Raw genomic sequence first — 20023 nt, 5'->3', positions numbered from 1 at the left:
ATACTGTTAATTAATCATCAATTTTCTTTTCAATTTGTTAACAGTTGATTTAGTTGTTTGTTTATTGGTTTAGTTGTGCCTGGATTGGATTTTGGGTTTAATTGTAAGGTTCGGGGGTGGAATATAAGTGTTTTGGTCTAATAAAAAGCTTACTGACTTATACCACATATGAGAAAGACCACTCGTAAAATCTGAAATCTGTGCCTATACCTCCAACTAAATCTCACATCTACCGCAGTGCGAGAATACCATGACACTCAATACGTTAACAACGAAAAAACATAAATATAGGTATTCCTGACAACATTTTGCACATATGAAATGAAGTGTATCTTGCAAGCGGAATAAATATTTCATCGATGTTGTGAAAAATGGCAATCACGTGACCACAACTTCATGCGCATGCGCAGTTTGTAAAATGAGAACGATTTTTTCGGGGAACAATTTTTTTGCGACACCGGCATAAATTTCTTGCAGCAAGGCATTCTTCTCAGTTCTCGTCCACCACGAATCGGATGTTTTCCTCGCAGCAAGGTTCCACAACTCTTTGTTCCTTTTTGCAGGACCAACAGTAGAATTTATTGCTGCATTCATATGTCAGCCCTTCCTTTTTGCATGAAATACACGATACTGGGAAACCTTCCAAGCACATACTCATACTTTTTGGGTCCGGTTCTCCCTCTAGTTCCAGTGGGCTTCTAACGGCGCGTTTGCCTGCTGCTTGAGTAAGGATTTCCAAATTTTCATTTTCTATTCTGACTTCGCTTACGTTCTTGTAGGATGTGCATTTTTGAGAGTTATCAATTTTGTATTTTTAACAGGCGTGGATGTCATACTACCTTGGGCAATATGTTGCAGCTCCTCGGTATGTTTCGGCGTTTTGTTGATCTCGCCGTTTGCTTTAGGCACTCCAGACGCTGCCAGCAGCTGCGGATAGTCTTTTGTTTTAGTTTGGCAATTCGCTTGCTTGTGACCTACTTCACCACAGTATTTGCAGGTTATTTCTTGCCCTTTATAGGTGACATAAAGCTCTTCTCCTTTGATCCACAAATAGCTGGGGATTGGATTTTTTTCCAAATTCTCGTTTTTCATAATCGCTGCTCGGCGACCAGTCAGTGGACCGTCTTTATCTATTCTTCCGATGATTTTGATTACCTGCCCGTACTTCTTTAATTCTTCTTTTATGTCTTCATGGCTCATCGGTATTGGGACCCACGATAGGTTAACCAGCGTTGTTTCACTTTGATATAAGTGAGCTGTTTTAAAGGCATCGTTTTTACAGAGTTTTTCCTGTAAATATTGGGCCTGTTCTCTATTTTTACACGTAATGTCAATAAGGTTTCCTTTTCTTTCTGCTATTCCTAATATTGAAGATAGCGGGACATTTTCTTTCTTAATTATATTAACAATGATTTCTCGCTTTAGATGTTCCTTTGTTCGTATCCACAAACAGTTCGGCCTTGCTGACAGCTGGCTGGGTTTTATATTTTTTTGCAGTACGCGTGAATATACAATTGTTTTTGTGACATGGCTGAAGGCACTCTGAGCTCCTTCCACCACGCCGACAAAAAGGGAATGTCTCTCTCTTTCTTTCGCGAGTCGTTCCCGTTTTTTATTTTAGCCTAGCGCCCTCTATGCTATTTAGAGGGCGCCAAGCTTTTGGGCAGTTGCGCAATCTTTTTTTTCTGTGGGTCAGACGGACAAAATTTTAAGATTTTCTATTAATAGTATTCTGCAACTCGTTATAACTTAGCGAAATTTGCAGGGGTGTAGCGAAATTTGCAGGGGTGTATGGGGGAAGATGGGACACTTGAGCACATATTGCCCAATATTTCCAAAATTAAATCACATGACGGTTTTTGGGTAAAACCCCGAATTTTAAATCCCTACTTTAAGACAAGTTGACTTCTACTTATTTTCTCTTGGGCATATATCAGTTTTACCTAAAAAACAAAGCTGGATTGATGATTTAAACAACAACATTTTGGCAGTTTTTCTCGTCTCATCTCGAGTCCCGTCACACCCCACCCTACTATAATAATAACTTCTAACATAGAACAGTTCTTGGGTGTTTTTATGAAACATAAAACACATTTTAAACGATAACAATATTATTCGTCAGTGTAAGTTTATAACACAACACGTATTTACAAATGTTCTTTATAAATTACTTTATAATGGAATATTTACATTCACATTATAGCAGCATTCTGCAACTTGTAGTTAACCTACCGAGTTTAACCGGCTGTGCTAGTTTCTTTGCCATGTAAACTTTGTATATATATATATATAACTTTAAACCGATATTTTTTGTTGTTTTTATCTCAAATTAAAATTAGTTTGACCCCTGTCGAATTCCTTATGCATATATCTCTTTTTTTTTACAAAACTAAAACTGGTTTTATGAGACAAAATCAAACTGTACGAAATATTCAAGGTTGTTTTATAAATATATGAAACTAGTTTAATCGTTCACACTCGCAAACTACAAAATTTCATCGGCTTTAGTATTATTTTTGCGACATTTCAAAATTAGCACCTTACTATTTCGCAGTTTTTTGACTGTTTAAAATCTACTGTTTCTATTTTAGCCATTTTTTAAAAAATATTTTAAAACAGTAATTAGCTTTAAAGCGCGTTTTATAAAGTCGTGATATTACTGTCGAATAATTCTGTAATTTTCCTGGTTACCATTGAATAAGGGTCCGTAGAAAAAAAAATTAAAAAAAAGTCTCGTCTGACAAAGTGTCCCATCTTCCCCCATCCTACCTATCTATAAGCGTTGGTAGTAATACCCAATTTGTAGCAAAAATAAAAACTTTATCAATAGTTATAATCAATTTACTGTTATTACAAGTTCATATACATTTGTAAGATACAATATTTAACCATTGATGTTCGAACGTATAGGTAACACGTTAAAACTATAGCAGTAGGGCAAGAAAAAGAATGTTTAGACTTAAAGGGCCTAAACACACCCCAAATGTACTTCGCTTTAATCGATAGAGTGTGTTTTTCTAATTCCAACGACACCTTACTTGTTTTAATCGGTTCTGTATAACCAAAGATATTCCAGCTCAAACACCGTGAAATTCAAAAAAATGATTTGAAAGTTGCGTGGCGAAAAAAATTGAGAAGTGTACTACCCACGTGACAAACACGTCACAAAATTGTTGAAGCGTGGCCGCTCTCATTCAGAAAGGCGAGAGGCAGTGTTTTCAGCGAAAAACGAGAGAACAAAAAAAAAACGCAGGTTTCGCTTTTACGAATGAATCAGTCACGTGACTAGTACGTTCCTACGTCACAATCACGGAGCTCGTAGTAAAAAAAAGATAGCGCTAGAGATCACTGTTTGAGGACGAATATCTCCGCGTATACTGGACCAAATTTAATAAGCAAAGTATTTTTGGAATCAATAAAACGGTCGCTTTATGAATTTACCTTAAAAAATAAAAGTGACGTGGGGTGTGTTTAGGCCCTTTAAATTTCAAAGCGTACAGTATTATTTCGTGTTATTTCCGTATATTGCTATTTATAAATACACTTATTAATCAAAATTAACAATGATTTTAAACTGTCCCATCTTATATCCTGTGTGTTTTCGAATTTGTAAAATTTCACCTGTTGTGCGGATCGCTAAATAACTCCTCGTGTGTTTTATTATATTTTATTAAATTGTTGTCAAATAATAAAGGAATGATAGTACTAATTCGTGGTATTACTCAAAAACCGTCATCTGTTTTGATTTTGGAAATATTTGGCAATATGTGCTTAAGTGTCCATCTTCCCCTATTGTACTATATATTCCTGTTTATAAATACACTTAATAATCAAAATTAACAATGATTTTAAACTGTCCCATCTTATCCTGTGTGTTTTCGAATTTGTAAAACTTCACATGTTGTGCGGATTGCTAAATAACTCCTCGTGTGTTTATTATATTTTATTAAATTATGGTCAATTAATAAAGGAATGATAGTACTAATTTGTGGTATTACCCAAAAACCGTCATCTATTAAATTTTGATTTTGGAAATATTTGGCAAAAGGTGCTTAAGTGTTCCATCTTCCCCCATTGTACTATATACCGCCAAATGTGTATTGTATCAGAGGAGAGCTTATAGGATCCGAAATCACTTGGCCGCGAATCAAAGTACGTTCCGTTTTATTTATTTGTTTACTTTTGTTTTAAGTCTTTAAAATGTTTAAGTTATGAAACAATGTATAAATCACATTGAGACTAATATGAATATGTTATTTAAAAGGGCATACCAACGAAAAATGAAAATTTGTATGTGGATAGAGATGCTCAAATGTAATCTAAAGATAACATCAAAGTTTGCCAAAGGGATACGGCTTTTGATAAATCGGCTGAAAAAAACCCGCCGGAGTAAAAAAAATCGGCTGTTTCGACAATACATGGGATTTCCCCATAAGAAAAAATTTACTCATCTTTGATCGTTTCGAGTTTTTAAAATATACTACGGAAATTTCAAATTTATTTCTGATTTGGTATAACGAATGCTTCTTCAAAAATTTATATAAAATGTCAAACATTACTTTATTATGTTTTAATTTTTCGATTGAACCTAGGTACACATACCAGATTATGCTGACTCAGCATATTTTTAAACTTTACGTTAAACACAAAAAACTGACTTTTTCATAAAAAAATAGTATAGTAAGTACTAGTGAAACATAATAAACATTTTGATACCAAAAAGTGCTAAAAATTAACTAATAGGAAAAAAGTGTCGAGTCAGCATATTATGTATAAAGTTCAATCAAAAATTAAAACATAATAAAGTCTACGTTTTACTATTTTTTTTACATAGTTTTGAAGAAGAAGCATTCATTATACCAAATCAGAAATACAATCTGAGTTTTCCTCAGCATTTTAGAAACCAGAAACGATCAAAGTTGAGTGATTATTTTTATTATGGGAAATGCCATGCATTGCGCCACGGCCAATTTTTTTATTCCAGCGGTTAAATTTGCGATTTTGAAACTCATTTTTTTAAAGCTGTTTCGTATTCTTTGATGGTAGCTTTAAGTCACATTTGAGCATATTAATACACAAATTTTGATTTTTCGTTGGTATGCCCCTTTAACTGTGTTCGGTTTCGCCAGTTTAATATCAAGTACCGTTTAACACCAAGTGTCATTTATTTCTCATATATGTGCAAAGTCTGTCCGCACTTAGATTTGATTAGTCAGCATCCACCTTCTCCCAAACAACACCAAGCATATTATGATGTAATCATGTTTGCGGCGAACAAACATTCCCTTTACTTTACAAGAGCACTCGTTTCTACAGCGAATCAGACGATAGATTTGATTCATGGCATATATTCACTGTTGGAGTGGAGTCATCTTAAGCTTTTGTTGATAACTTTACTTAAGATGTTTTATATCATTAGTGACGTCACGTTTGTTTAGCTTGTTTATTCTGACGTCTTGGCAACAATCTGATAATTACCGAACGTAAAGGCATTAGCTCCGCTTGATAATACTACATTGAGTTATACCGTATTTCAGTAATACGACCATATACGGCGGTTTTGCATTATTTATTCACTATCCTATGTTTATGTTTAAATATTTATGCCTTCGTTGCTCGCATTATTTACAATGGTAGTGTCCCAATTCCCACACTATGTGATGTAGGCCGCTCAAATTTAACCGTGTTCACCTGCTACGTTTATCATATTTTGATAGATAGAAGATTATAAATTTAAATATTGGCATGGCCTGTATTCGTTCCAATAGTATGCGTAATATTACGAATTTTGGTTGGCACAAGTGACAACAAGAAGTGCGGCACAGATGAAGTATTAAAAGTGTGTAAGTTTTTTTTACCTTGAATCAGTGTTTTCATATTAATCAACATTAGTAAAGAACGTGGGTAACGTTACAATTATCCCGACCGTGGCACATTCCGTTACTGCTGTAGGGAAAAGGAACTAGTCGACCGAAGAAATCGTTTCAGTCACGGTTTGATGGTCATTCTAAGATTATAAACAGTGGGCCTGTCGTCTATGGAGTGCTGATGTATTGCCTAATTTATTAGTAATATGCGGAGAAATAAAATGCAACCAAAAACGATCGTTTCATATGCTTTAGATAAGAAAATGTTCAACTGGGTACTGTAACATAATTGGCTTCTGAAATGAACGGCGTCATTTTGGCCTTGAGGCAATCATCGACAAGGGAAGTGTATGCGTGTCTTCATTCAATTACTCACTTGAAAGCAGTTACGTTGTTCGAGGTGTTTTTGGTCTGCCAAAAGTTTCACAGGATGGAATAATAATTATATTAATAGAAGTATTAGTTAGACATGTTTTAGGTATTAACTATAATACAAAATGCATTAATTATTTACTTACAGCTGTTTTAAGATATTGAAGTTGTGTGAACTGTTTTTACACGTATATATGCTGTGGACCTGTGGTGTGAAGTTGGATATGTTCAAATACTGAAAAGATTTAGCAGTTTGTAAAAACACAATCAAGTCATGGGGAATAGTGAAAGCAGTCGCATGCATGATTACCGGGCGCACAATACCCCCCTTAAACTGCCCATGCCAGAAACTAAAGAAATTGATGAGAAGTTCAACAGAGTGCTGGTAAGTTAAAGATTGCTTATTTTGGCGCTAAAGAATCTTCCGGTACATAGCAGAATAGGCTGGTGGAAAGTTTTAGAGGTTGGTGGTTAGAGGTTGATGGTTGGGGGGTTAGTGGTTATAGGGGTGAGTGATGGGTGCCTAATAAAACTACAGGTTGCACGCGGTTGCAAACAGTTGCAGATATTTTGGTTATTTCGATAACTCAAAAACTATTTGAGGTATCGGTCCAATAGTTGGTTTGTTAAACTCGTATGGTCATTTGACATCTATTGGACGTGGCCGCTGACGTTTCTGTCTGAAATAATTAAAATATCCGCAACCGAGCCCAACTGTTTGCAACCTGTAGTTTTATTAGGGACCTGTTGGTGATTGGCAAATAAGGCGGGGGGAATTCTTCACTAGCACCCTTATTTTAAATATATATTCTTTCCCACTATCATCATTAACTTTTATTTGTCATTATGTGTTGTTGTGTAAATGACTTTTACCCCCGTGTTTACAAATTTAACACACATCTTGCTTTACATCTGTTATGGGTACATCCCGAACATGAAATATCACAAGCAATCAGTTCTACTGACTCACTGCCAACATTAAGGGTGTATGTGTCTTTGCTCCAAATTGTTACCCATACATAAAATATAATCTCCAAGAAAGTTACATTTGTCGTCATTTAATCGAGCATTAGGTATATAATATATATGAATTAAGCACTTGTGCTATACAACTGTTTTTTCTCCGCCATGCAAGGATAAATATGTTACACTAAATTTTCTAAATATAGGCACATAAATACAATGGCATGCAATCACAAAAAAATGTAGGTAAATGCCTATTAAATGCTCTATAAAACACCCCCACAGAAAGGTAGCACCACCATAAAGGAACTCCCAACAACTTGATTTGCAATAGAAAGCAAAATTATCACATGAGATGACATTACTTAAAACACAAAACCTTTTTTAAACAATAAGCATTAAGTATGTTTAAAACTAAAACATAAGGGTAAAACAACTATTGTTAGTAGATTTTTAATTGGTAATTATTCTAATAAAATCAGAACGAATTCCCTTATGATTAATCGTGAATCTAACAAATATAAATACATTGTGTGCATAGTGCATTGCTCTGCTCTGCAAGTTGGAAAATAGTTGGAAATAGGAAAATATTAAGTTTTATATGTATTTAAAAATTATTTTAGAACTGAAAACAATTTCTGAATATGAGTCGTTATACGGTTACTTGATTTAATGTTCTACCTATTACTTTGTACATCTATTTCGATAAACATGCATGGTATGTGTGGGTAGATGATTCGGGACTTAGTTAATTAATGTAATTGTTAACGATTTTTAAACAGGAAAGTTTGATGGTAATTGATGATGTAAATTATATATATATGATGAAATACAAGCAGGAATGCAACTGTTTGTTTTGAAACTAAACGTCCACAAATATTTTATTTATGTTTTTAAAATAATTGTTACTATGCTTTTGATTATTATTGGTAATACAATACAATGTACTAATAATAACAACATATCTATTTCTGTAGCTTTCTATGAACTTACCACCCGATAAAGCAAAAGCGCTGACCAAATATGACAACAAAAAGAAGTGGGAACTGATTTGTGACCAGGTAGGCTACCTGGTAATATTATATCCTATATAATTTCTAAACATAATATAAGTTCATTGGGTGACTATTTGACAATCATCTAAGTTGCATTAAGTTACACCAAAAGCTTCTCAGTTCATTCTTTATAAGTCCTGAGTCTGTCGTATCTAATCACTTTCTTTATATTACATTCTTGACTCATTTCCAGTTGCATCTCAAGATACAGTTAGTTTAAAGTGACAAGTTGTACTGAAGCAATCATTTTGTGTGATATATACTTTGTTGTTCTACAGTTCACTACTTTCAATAAACTGAAGTTTAACTTGAAAGCAATACCTGCAGCTGTTAGTTGATTTACTGATTTTACCATCTTTCAGAAAGCTTTGTAAAGCCAATCAGGCTTATAAATAATGTAGAAAACAGTTGTGTCTAATTTAATATTTATGATGTTATGCTGGTTTGTTACCAGACACTTCTCACAGCTTCTGTCATTCATATGCAGTGCGGAAGGTTTACCAGATGTGTGTTGGTTCAACAAAAATTGCAGTTGAGAGGGTTTTGTCAAGCTGAAAGTAAGAACTTTACCAAGGTGTACAGTTCGAAGTATTTTAAGTTGGAATGTCACGAGGCTCCTACATATATTAGAGCAAATATAGTAAATAAACACAGCTTTCTTTTCATCAGCAAGTGATAGTTTATAGTTTCTTAAATAGATTATCAAAGATATATTGTTTGACAACTTGTCAAGACAAAATTTATAGTCATTACGTTACTGTTAGTTTATGATCTTGTAAAATGACACTCCAAGGAGTATTGAATACAATTGAGAAAGTTATTCATTTGTCATTTAAGTCTTTGTTCCAGGTGAGTTACATATATACTTACAACTTTCAAGTATTATATTAATCTATTATTATAAATTTGAAATTGAAAATTTGTTTAAATGCAAAAACTGTTGTGTTTTATCAACTTTTATGTAAAAATTAGTTTCAGTTATCAGTGAATAAATATACCAATCTTCGTTCAGGATAAAGTTGAAGTGAAGCATCCACCTTCATTTTACATACAAACTGTTCAAAGTTACCTCGACCCAGCATTGAGAAGAAAAAGATTCCGCAAAAGAGTAAATAATTCCACACGAACTTTACGTGACCTTGAAATTTCCCTTCGAACAAATCATATCGGGTAATATGACCTTCTGGTTCTTAGTTTCTGTTCCAAAAAAAAAATATTCATTTTGGTCTATTTAATGTTAATTTGTGAAAGTTTTAATGAATATCTTAACTCTTTTTTTGCAAGCTGTGACACACAATTTAAGAAGCCCTACTTTAGGTTACTAACTTTTGATAGTAGTATATAATGACCTGGAAACCTCTAAAGGCAACTGATAAATATTTTGTTCATTACACAGATGGGTTCGTGAGTTCCTAAATGAAGAGAATCGTGGACTTGATGTTCTTGTTAATTATCTTGCATTTGCACAATATGCGATCATGTAAGTTCAACTAATGCTCCAATTTGTTTGGAATGTTTATTTCCTTAAACTACTGTCTTGGAAGTTTTTACTTTTTGCTCTAAAATTTTAACAACCTTTCCTGGTCACTTTGATCCCAATATGGCAGCAATAGTTTATTTTAAATTTTATACATTGTATAAATATATCTTTGAAATTGTTTTCATTTCAGATACGATGGTTCATCCTCTTCAATGTCTTCATCTCCCACCAAGTCCATAGGAAGCACAGGAGACCTCGGTAGTCTTGGAAGCACCCTCAGCATACGAGGATCATCTGCTATGACTTCCACTATATCAAGATCACAAACGCTTCCAAATAGACGAACACTGAAGAATTCTAGAGCAGTAATGGACAGGTTAATTTAATACATTTGATTATTTAATGTTTTGTCCTCTTTAAAAACTAATGGACACACGAATATTTTACCACACAGTGTGGTATGTTGCTTACTAATGGGCCTGCAACGATATATATTTTTAACCTTGAATTATTCATGCAGAAATCTTGTTCATAGAAACAGTATTGTATATAGGTATGTGTTTGTGCACGGTCAGAGAGTAAAAAGTGAGAATGTGATGCGTATTCACCTCTTAAAAGACCGGATATTTAATATATAGATTAACTAAAGTCCCAACAAACTTATTACTATTAGTTTATTAATCACCGCAGTACAAAGTAAACAAATTGTACACAAATTATAGTTTTCAAGTAAGTCTGTGTTAGAAATTGAAAACATGGCCACTTTTCCTCGTAGTAAACATCATGTAATAAGATAACTTATTACTAGTTTTATTATTTCCTTCCTGGATTGTTGTAATGCTTAGTCTTATCCTAATACAACTACCTCTATCACCTTTGCTGATACCTGATAGGTATTGGAAATTCCGCTAAACCTGGAAATCAGTGGCATTTCTATATTTTATTTTTAAAAAAAAGAACTTTGTGTGGCATACATTTGAATTTTCATAAAATAAAATTCCAAACGAAAGCTACCAGAATCCTATAAATAACATATGCCAATTCTCTACAATACATTTCTAGGTTTTCCAAATCATAATACTTCCTTACGGTTAAATTTTTTCCCACTGTTTCTGTTTGTACAATTTCAAATGTCAATATTTCCAAAAAATCCGCAACTGAAAATGAAAAACTTGTTGTTTATGAAATTAGGATTAAATACTACATTTTATACTTTCAAATCAATTAAGATTTTCAATAAAAATGACTGCAGAAGCTTTTATTATATTTGTTAACAACATTTTCATTGCGAAAGATTGTTAAAAAAAGTTTCTTTGTCTGGCTTTCAGTGCTGCATTGAATAAAAAGCCAAGTTGTTCAACAATGGCGTTTATACCATTGTTGTTAAATTGTAAAAAAAACTTTACAACATGTTGTGTCCCACAAATTTTAACCAACAATCAACTGTCAGGCCATAGATCAATTAAGTTTGAAATTCATTGCTTTAGCAAACGATGTGTGCTGCATTTAACATTGGGTTGTTCTTGTTTATTTGAGAATATTTTAACTGGGTATTAATTGTTAAAATCTTCATTATTTACTATTTTCTTTAAATTTTTTATGTTAATAATTATTCACAGCTGGTGATGTAGAAATTTATTAATGTCTTCAAACCAAAGTTAGAAAATGATATAAAACTTTATATATAAGTTGCCAGAGCATCATGGTGCTCTATTTAAGAGCCATTGCATTACATTTCACCTATTAAGCATGCACATCAACACGTGCACAGTGCGTTTTGCATTGCAAGCTTTGTAAATATACCTAGTAAAAGCTGTGTTTTATTTATGTTATTACCACCTAGGGATGATGTACACGTGTGCATTACTTGTCTGCGAGCAATAATGAATTATCAATATGGCTTCAATCTTGTGATGGCTCACCCACAATGCATTAATGAGATTGCTCTCAGTCTAAACAACAGAAGCTTAAGGTAAGTTTACCTAACCATTCATTACATACATATACAATAATAATCATTATTGTGTCACAGAACAAAGTCATTGGTGCTGGAACTTCTTGCTGCTGTTTGTTTGGTGCGGGGTGGGCATGATATTATACTTCGTGCATTTGATAATTTCAAAGCAATATGTGATGAACCTCTCAGATTTACTAAACTCATGTTCTTTTTTAAGTCAGAGACGGAAAATATTGAATTCATGGTAGGTAACAAAGTATATCAGTCGTACATTCTAGAAAAAATACACACATACGACATACACACCATGAAAAAGTTCTCTATAAATGCACTATACGTTCAATATGTGCCAACGCTATGCTGGCAGATACATATTTACTGTACAAATTTACAAAAATGAATTAATAATTACTATTTTACCATATTCTATTCATCATAATGTAATCAATAGAGATTTGTTCTTAATATTCCAGGTGTCGTGTATGCAGTTCGTCAACATTGTTGTTCATTCTGTAGAAGATATGAACTTCCGTGTTCATTTACAACACGAGTTTACTTTGCTTGGTTTGGATGCTTACCTCGAGGTAAATGTCTTTAATAACAAACTCATGAATATCATAATTGAAAATGTTAGAAAAATTAAAAGAAACAAGTATCTTTGGTTATTAAAAAAGGATAAATATTCAGCCCATGTATTATGTTTTTTATCTAATTTCTATAGTTACCTTTATTATATTAACTGCAGTTATTACATAACATAGGAAAGGTGAAGTCTTATTTATTACCAAGTCTCATATCATTCAATGAAATTCACAGGCAAAAAACAATTGCTGTGGTCAGTCTACTCAAAGTCTGCTCATCTGTTTTATTTAAAAAATGCATATTAAATATTCTTAAGTGTGAATATAAGCAATATGAATATTTAATATTTATATTTTGTCCTTAGAACGCGCGTGCAGCGAATTACCTTGTTTGATTTTTGGTTTAGCGTAGCAATTATTTTGCCCTGTTGATATGATCACATTTTAAAGAACCGATTATTACTGTTAGTAACATACATTGTGATGATAAAATTGTTCAATTTTTGAAAAGGCTACCAACAAAAAATGCCTATGCCAGGTGTCAAAAGATCAAACAGTCACCCAAACAGTTACAAGTGGTAACTCATGATTAAGTAGGGCACCCATGTTATAATATCTGAATTTGCACCAACTGTGAGGATAAATATGTGATGTTCATTCTTTCTTTTATTCCCAACTTTGTATTTAATTTTCATGCAGGATTTGAAATCAACTGAGAGTGATGTATTGAAAGTTCAAATACAAGCATACTTGGATAACATGTTTGATGTTTCTGCTCTGCTTGAAGATTCAGAAGTTAAAGTAACAGCCTTAGAACGTGTGGAACAGTTAGAGGAACAATTACTTGATGTAAGATATGTTTGTTGTTAAATAGTTCAATATGTCTAGTTATAGACGCCTAACTTCTAAAAAGTCAGGGTACTCCGGATAAATTAAAAAAGATAAAAGTCAATTCCGGGCTTACTTATTTGCTTGTTGTCACATTATTAACTTAAAAAACTGGAACACAAGCTGATTATTGCACCATTATTATTGTGTCTTGTTTATTTTGTGATATTATAAAATCTGTGTTTTAGTCATGAAAGCTGGATTTATTATATTTTTAAGTAAGAACCAGAAATTAAACTGATTTCATAGCATGTACAAACAATCTGTTAAATCTTGTATAGGTTGAATCTCATTAATTGGTATATTTAAAAATACATAATAGGTATTAGTATACATGTATATGGCTAATGGATGTTAAAATATTGTTTATATATATATGAACTAGAAGTTTTTTTAAAACATTTACTGTTGTTTTGTTACAACTTGCTTTATTTATACTTTTAACCAATGTTTACAATATTTCAACATATATTAACAGCATCTGTAATTTCAAATAATTTAATAAATCCCATTAATTTGCTAAAGTAGATCATTCGAATAAAATAAAAGTAAAAACAGATAAGATAAACCAAGCACACATATGGTTCATTCCAAAACTTATTATTTAGTTAAATGAAAAGTTTCAAGAACAAGAATATGAAAATATGTCAAAGATTGTTCAGTTGGAGAAACAATTATCGGGAAATATTGCTGAGTTATCCACGCTTAAGGTGAGTTTTGTTGTTTAGTTGATTAGGTGTGTTTGTTCAATAGTTAATTCATATAAGCAGGGTAAGAACAAAGGGGTTTATATTCTACCAACTGATTCCAATGTAAGTAATATCCGGTGGCTTTAAATATAATCTGCAAATTTTAACAATGGTGGCAAATGCTTTAGAATGTCAAATGATGCATTCAAAAGAATAAAATTGTCACAAAAATACATTAACTACTGACAATCTAAACAATAAATTCATGGTAATTTGTCATTGTACCGTCATCAATTATATCATGTCACCAATACTTGACACTAACCTGTTCTTATAAATGCTTCTGTTGTAAAACTGCAAGTGCATTTCTTACCCTCGTTTACGCTCAAACTTTTACACACGCTGCTCATGGATAGCTTGATGAAGATATCTATGAAAAGATTAAAGATTTCTATTTGCCCGTCAGTGTATGGCACGATGGAAACGATGATTTTGATCTTGTTTCCTCCAACATCACTGATATAGAGATGGATGAATGGTTGCCACGACAACCCTCATCATCGTCCATCAGCATTGGAAGCAACGGTTTTATCTCCGATTCTTCTTTTCAATTGGAAACTCGTGGAAGACGACAAAACGTGGAAGAAAATTTGCGTTCAAGTGGGGAATCCCCTCCTGAACCCACATTGGACGACCCGGACTTGTGGGGCATCGACAACTCATTTGCAATCGACCCAGAGTTTAGTTTCCTACACGGTCTCTCCATCTTCCCCCCAACCTCACCAATACATGAAACTTCTCCCTCACCCAATGATATTGTATCTCACCAAATACCAACTTATGATGAAGCAAAAGTTTTTCAATTTCCACAACTTCCACCAATAGGAAGCCCCACACAGTATACAACTCAAATAAAGAAGAACGGTTTAAATCCTCTAGATCCAGAAATACAAGACATTATTAATCAAAAACCTCAATTGATAAATGCTGAGCCAAGCTGGTTTAATCTCCAACTACCTGGAAATCAATGGCCATCAAACCAACTAATTCTTCCCAATATAGCCAACCATTTATCCAACATGAAGAACAATAATCAATCAACACTTCCCACAATATGGGAAGATGGCCAGGTCATCTGTGGTGCATGTAACACTTGCGTCATTAACAAAATGTTGAATTTTCTGTGCACACAGTTTCAGTGTCATATAATGATCATCTGTGTTTGTTTGGTGTAGAAATAACATGTTTACAAATATTTAAATATGTCTCTCACATTACAGACCCAAGTTCACACTTTATCGAAACAAAATACAGCACCAGCAACTCGTGCAGCACTTCCTCCTATCTCATCATCTGCTGCACTTAACATGGAAGACACACCAACAGTTAAAGTCAAAACCAAGGTACATCTAAGCTATACCTTGAAATAGTAAAATTTATCACCATATATTCATCCACAGGATGTGATCTCATCCCTCCCCCCGCCATCCGCATCCACTCCTCTTCCTCTTTCATCAATCCCGGCTCCTCCACCACCGCCACTAGCTGGTGTTCCACCCCCTCCACCTCCACCACCACTGGGTGGTGCCCCACCACCCCCTCCGCCACCATTAGGTAACAGAAACAAAAAAATCTGTTTATATTCGTTGCTGTTAGCTCGTTTAAATATTATTATTATTTAAATATTATTATCAATATGTTATAAAATATATTTTTGTCTGAAAAGTACAAATATTCTGAAAAGTACAAAAAATTCTGAAAAGTACAAATATTTAATTCATAATCTTTAAATACCGCAACCTTATCAAGTTTTATAAACTTTGTTGTCAAACACAGGTATGCCTAGTTTTCCCAACCAAGCAAATCTCCCTGGTGGATTAAAAGCAAAACAACGACATCATCCAAAATATCGCCTCCCTGTGCTTAACTGGAGCGCTCTTCGGCCCAACCAAGTGGCGGGGACGATTTTCAACGAGCTGGACGACGACTCCGTGCTCAACGAGATCAACATGAACGAGTTTGAAGAGATGTTCAAAACACGAGCACAAGATACGGAGGCCGATCGTATGAGAATGCAAAAGATCGTGGAAGCTCAGCAGAAACGAGGAACATCATTAATCGATGTCAACAGAGCTCGAAATTTAGGTAAGAGTTAGTTTATAGTAAAGTTCTTTTTGTGTATAAGCAAGGTCCTACACTACAGCGAGGAATAGGATTATGGTTTTGAATTTATGATTTTTGATGCCAAAATTGAATGCCAAATTTGGTGAATCCAACAGCTGTAGGATCTAAGGATCATGAATAAAATTGTCAAGTACGGAATATAAAGCCTTTAATTTTAATGCGAAATATAGGAAATATAAAGTTAGATCAACTCAGCTTATATTTGTGCTAATTATTTTGCTCCTAAAACTTGCGTGTCCAACATTAAAAAACAATTTTAAGTAAACAAGGTGCTCACCTTTGTTATAACTTATTCTTTATGTTCCAGCGATCACACTGAGAAAGATTGGTTTAAGCACTGATGATATATGTCGTTCTGTGTATAGTTACGATCTCAAATCTCTCCCGATTGAATACGTTGAAATGTTGCCACGATTTATTCCAAATGATGGTGAATTAAAAGCTTTTAAAGATTATGAGAAACATGGGAAGTCGTTCAATGATTTAGCATCTGAGGATAAGTTTATGTGGCTGGTATGTACAGTTTACATTGTATATTTGGATGGTGTTTATTTAAACTCTATTGGCACCGACACACGATATCTGTTTTCGTTCCTATTTTGCCACAATTTTTGTTATTTTGCCAAGGTTGAAAAAGTATTGTAATGTAGGTTTGTGAGTATCGGTATAATTAAAATAACAAAATTAAATGTTACATATTTTGGCACAAATAGTTGTTGTTATTTATATTGTTTAAATAAGTATTAAAACAAAATGTTGAAATATTTATATTTATCTATTGCACTTATTCAATTACTCCAAGATTAATCATTATTTGTTGTTGATAGTTTGGTCGTGTGGAGAGATTGCAACAGCGACTCAACATTATGATATTCATTGGAAATTTCAATGATAATGCACTTTCATTGACACCACAAATAGCTTCGGTCATCGCAGCATCCATGTCCATCAAATCATCAGGAATGCTCAAGAAAGTATTGGAGATAATACTTGCGTTTGGAAACTACATGAACAGCGCAAAACGTGGAGCAGTTTATGGATTCAAATTACAAAGTCTCGATGCTGTAAGTTGATGATTCTTAACAACAGAAATGCGGGTTGCTATTTTAATTTGGGTTGGGTTGTCTACTGTTCTTGTTTTAAAAAGCCTTTTGAACTCCTCATGTAAAAGATTGGGAAATTGGTTGGCTAAACATTTTGCTTCCTAACATTTGGGTGGCGGAGAAGTTGATAAGCAGTGCCAGTGAGGGAGGACCGTGTTTATTTTTTTGTTATTTAAAGCAATGATAACAATAGGGGGTATAAGAATAGGATAACGTTCCTATTATATTTCATGTTATACATTGTGTTTATGAAACTTAAGAAGCAAATGTTTGTCTAAATGTCAGAATAAGTGTATTTCTGTTGTAACACTGGAACGGGAGAACTTAATTGGTTTTTAATTTCAGTTGATTGACACAAAGTCAACAGACAAGAAACAAACATTACTTCATTATATTGTGAATGTTATTGATGTTTATTATCCTGATGTAAAGACATTCTATCATGAGTTACGTTATGTGGATAGAGCAAGCAAAGGTAAACAGAATTTTTAACCATTTTGTATGGTTGAGTCCCATGTTGGAGGACATGGAATTTAGGTTAAGTTTAGCCCATTAGCCCCAGCATGCTTATATTTATATGTATGGATGCACCCCATATGCTGTATCTCCCTTAAGGTCGTGTTAAATGAATGCTTCGTATTTATTCCTAAAATTGTTTTAACATGTGAAGATATGTAAAGATCTTTGATTGATGAAATTGTATCATTGTACAACGGAGATTTATTGATTTTAGTTTCATTTGAGAACATCTTGTCTGATGTTGGGAGTATCCGACGTGGGATGAATCTCACACAAGATGAGCTTGAAACTCACCATCATCCCGTGTTGCAAGAATTTGTGACGAATCAACAAGATAAAGCTCAGAAGGTATTCCTGGAAACCATGCCAACATAGGTTGGCAGGGTGGCAGAGTTGCTATGATTTTTAACCCAGTTCACACAAGTTTAACCCGAAGAAAACTAGTCCAATGCTGTTTTAATCAAAATGTGTTTTAAAAGTATTTCTGCAGCACCCCTGTTTTGCATCAATCAAGTACCTGCAATGTACATTTGTCAACCATGACCTGTGGTAACCTTGTGCATTATGTGCTTAATGTGTATTTTCTCTTCAGATCCTCCAAGATGCACAAACTGCACAAGAAGCTTACAAAGATGTGGTTGAATACTTTGGTGAATCCCCTAAATCGATGCCACCTGAGAATTTCTTCCCGATGGTGGATCGATTCATTAAAGCTTACCAGAAAGCGGAGAAAGATATTGAACAATGGAAGATTGATGACGTGAGTTTATGTAGTGGCAACAAACTTATATTTAAACCAATGTTTTCCTTATCACATGAGTTGTTAAGAGCACTCACTACGTTACCTAAAGCAGCCGTAGTGCTGCCATTGTGTGTGTGTGTGTGTGTCATACTTAATAGGCAATATAATTAATAATAATTGCTCCAACCCAGTGGTAGTAAATGTGCATGATGTGTATAAAACAGTACACCAATGCTAAACATATGGTCTTTGATTTCCCATGTGTTGATAAACAAGAGAGCAGGGCTCTAAAATATAAAAATCTCTATTGATGCATATTCCTACTTTCTTCAAAAGCTTAAAAACGTTGACTTTGCACTTCCACATATAAAGTTCACCAATGTTTGCCGTATCGACTGTAAATGTTAATTTTAGTCGATTTAGGTAAATGTTAAAGTGAGTGTTGCACAGGTTATGTTTTGTTATAAAATGTCTAAAGCAAATAAAAGTTTTGTTTGTGACAACAAAAATAAAGTTTGCAGGTACAGAGCTTATTATATACGCCACTGTCAACGCCTCTACTTTCTCTACAGGAGCATAATATCGACTTTGTATGTTTGATTGTCATACTTGTGGTTGGACATTTATACTATCCGATGGTTCATAACATTGTGGAGTGACCAGTGTTATGATGTCATAATGTTTTTGTTAATGTTTCAGGAGAAGAGAGCAGAAAAGCAGAGACGAGCAGTTGAGAGAATGGAAGAGAAAGAATCTCGGAGGAAAATGAAGGAAGAAGTGATGACAGGGGAGCAGAAATTGATTGGAGAACTCCGACAGAAACAACGTAAAGAGAGAAGAGCTGTTGAAAGTAAAGACGGAGCAATTGAAGCAAATATTAACTGTAAGTGTTATAGTTGTATAAAAAAAACACAACACTATCTTGTAGCTAGGTGATGGTGTGCTCATTTGTTTGGTTTTGCATGTTGATTAAAATTATTAATCTTCATGTAGGATTGAGAGCGATTATTAAAAAGTTGTTTCTTCTCAGATATTAAATCAGAGCCGTACCGTCGGGAAGACACAGTGTTACGTAGTTTCCGTAAGAAGACACGTCCTGAAGTGACAAGAACGCCGCAAATGTCAACGATGCTATAACATTCCTAGTATTATTAATCATTGTTTCATATCAATTCACTCCTATGACGTAACAAAACTATAATTGTTTCACATTTTACACCAACGGTGCGACTTTTTTACTTTAAGTGTTTATTGAGTGTTATGTTATGCACAGTGTTGTTTACACATGATACAGAGTAATTGTTGTTTATTTAAATATTGCTTTTTTCAAACAGTCTTTTTTGCACCAGGACTCCCAAGTTACATATGATGCCTATTGCAATTGTTTTGTACAGTATATCTTATTCAGCCATATCCGTGCCTTATGACGTCACGATGCAGCTTGTTCTGTAACTGTTGGGGATTTATTTGCATCTATGCCCTTTGTTCGTCATAATGTATTACGCTGCTATCCAATAGTTTCGAGTATGGCTATTATTGAAATTTCTTGCAGTATAAACGGCACTTTTTACGTTGTGGTGAAAATAAAATGTTTCTATGGCAGCAATAACCTTCTATGCCACT

General features: G+C 33.9%; 1 protein-coding gene across 2 annotated transcripts; it reads left to right on the top strand.

The window, feature by feature from the left end:
* Nucleotides 1-6404: 6404 nt before the first annotated feature.
* Nucleotides 6405-20006, top strand: LOC100183501 (formin-like protein 2). Of its 2 annotated transcripts, XM_018812584.2 has the most exons (21): nucleotides 6405-6624; nucleotides 8180-8263; nucleotides 9270-9427; nucleotides 9654-9737; nucleotides 9928-10113; nucleotides 11581-11709; nucleotides 11770-11938; nucleotides 12168-12278; nucleotides 12975-13124; nucleotides 13772-13873; nucleotides 13934-13975; nucleotides 15133-15255; nucleotides 15313-15466; nucleotides 15689-15997; nucleotides 16344-16549; nucleotides 16864-17100; nucleotides 17485-17614; nucleotides 17873-18006; nucleotides 18251-18418; nucleotides 19100-19283; nucleotides 19431-20006. In XM_018812584.2, the coding sequence occupies exons 1-21, from the start codon at nucleotides 6514-6516 to the stop codon at nucleotides 19535-19537; spliced, it is 3078 nt and encodes a 1025-aa protein (XP_018668129.1). In that variant the 5' UTR covers nucleotides 6405-6513; the 3' UTR covers nucleotides 19538-20006. The 2 variants fall into 2 exon arrangements, with proteins under 2 accessions (XP_018668129.1, XP_002123548.2); XM_002123512.5 differs by lacking the exon at nucleotides 13934-13975.
* The last annotated feature ends 17 nt before the right edge of the window (nucleotides 20007-20023 follow it).

This window comes from Ciona intestinalis, chromosome 7 (genome assembly GCF_000224145.3).
Source record: "Ciona intestinalis chromosome 7, KH, whole genome shotgun sequence".
Lineage (NCBI taxonomy): Eukaryota > Metazoa > Chordata > Ascidiacea > Phlebobranchia > Cionidae > Ciona > Ciona intestinalis.
Note: the sequence above shows the minus strand (reverse complement) of the source record. Positions and strands in the feature narration are given on the sequence as shown.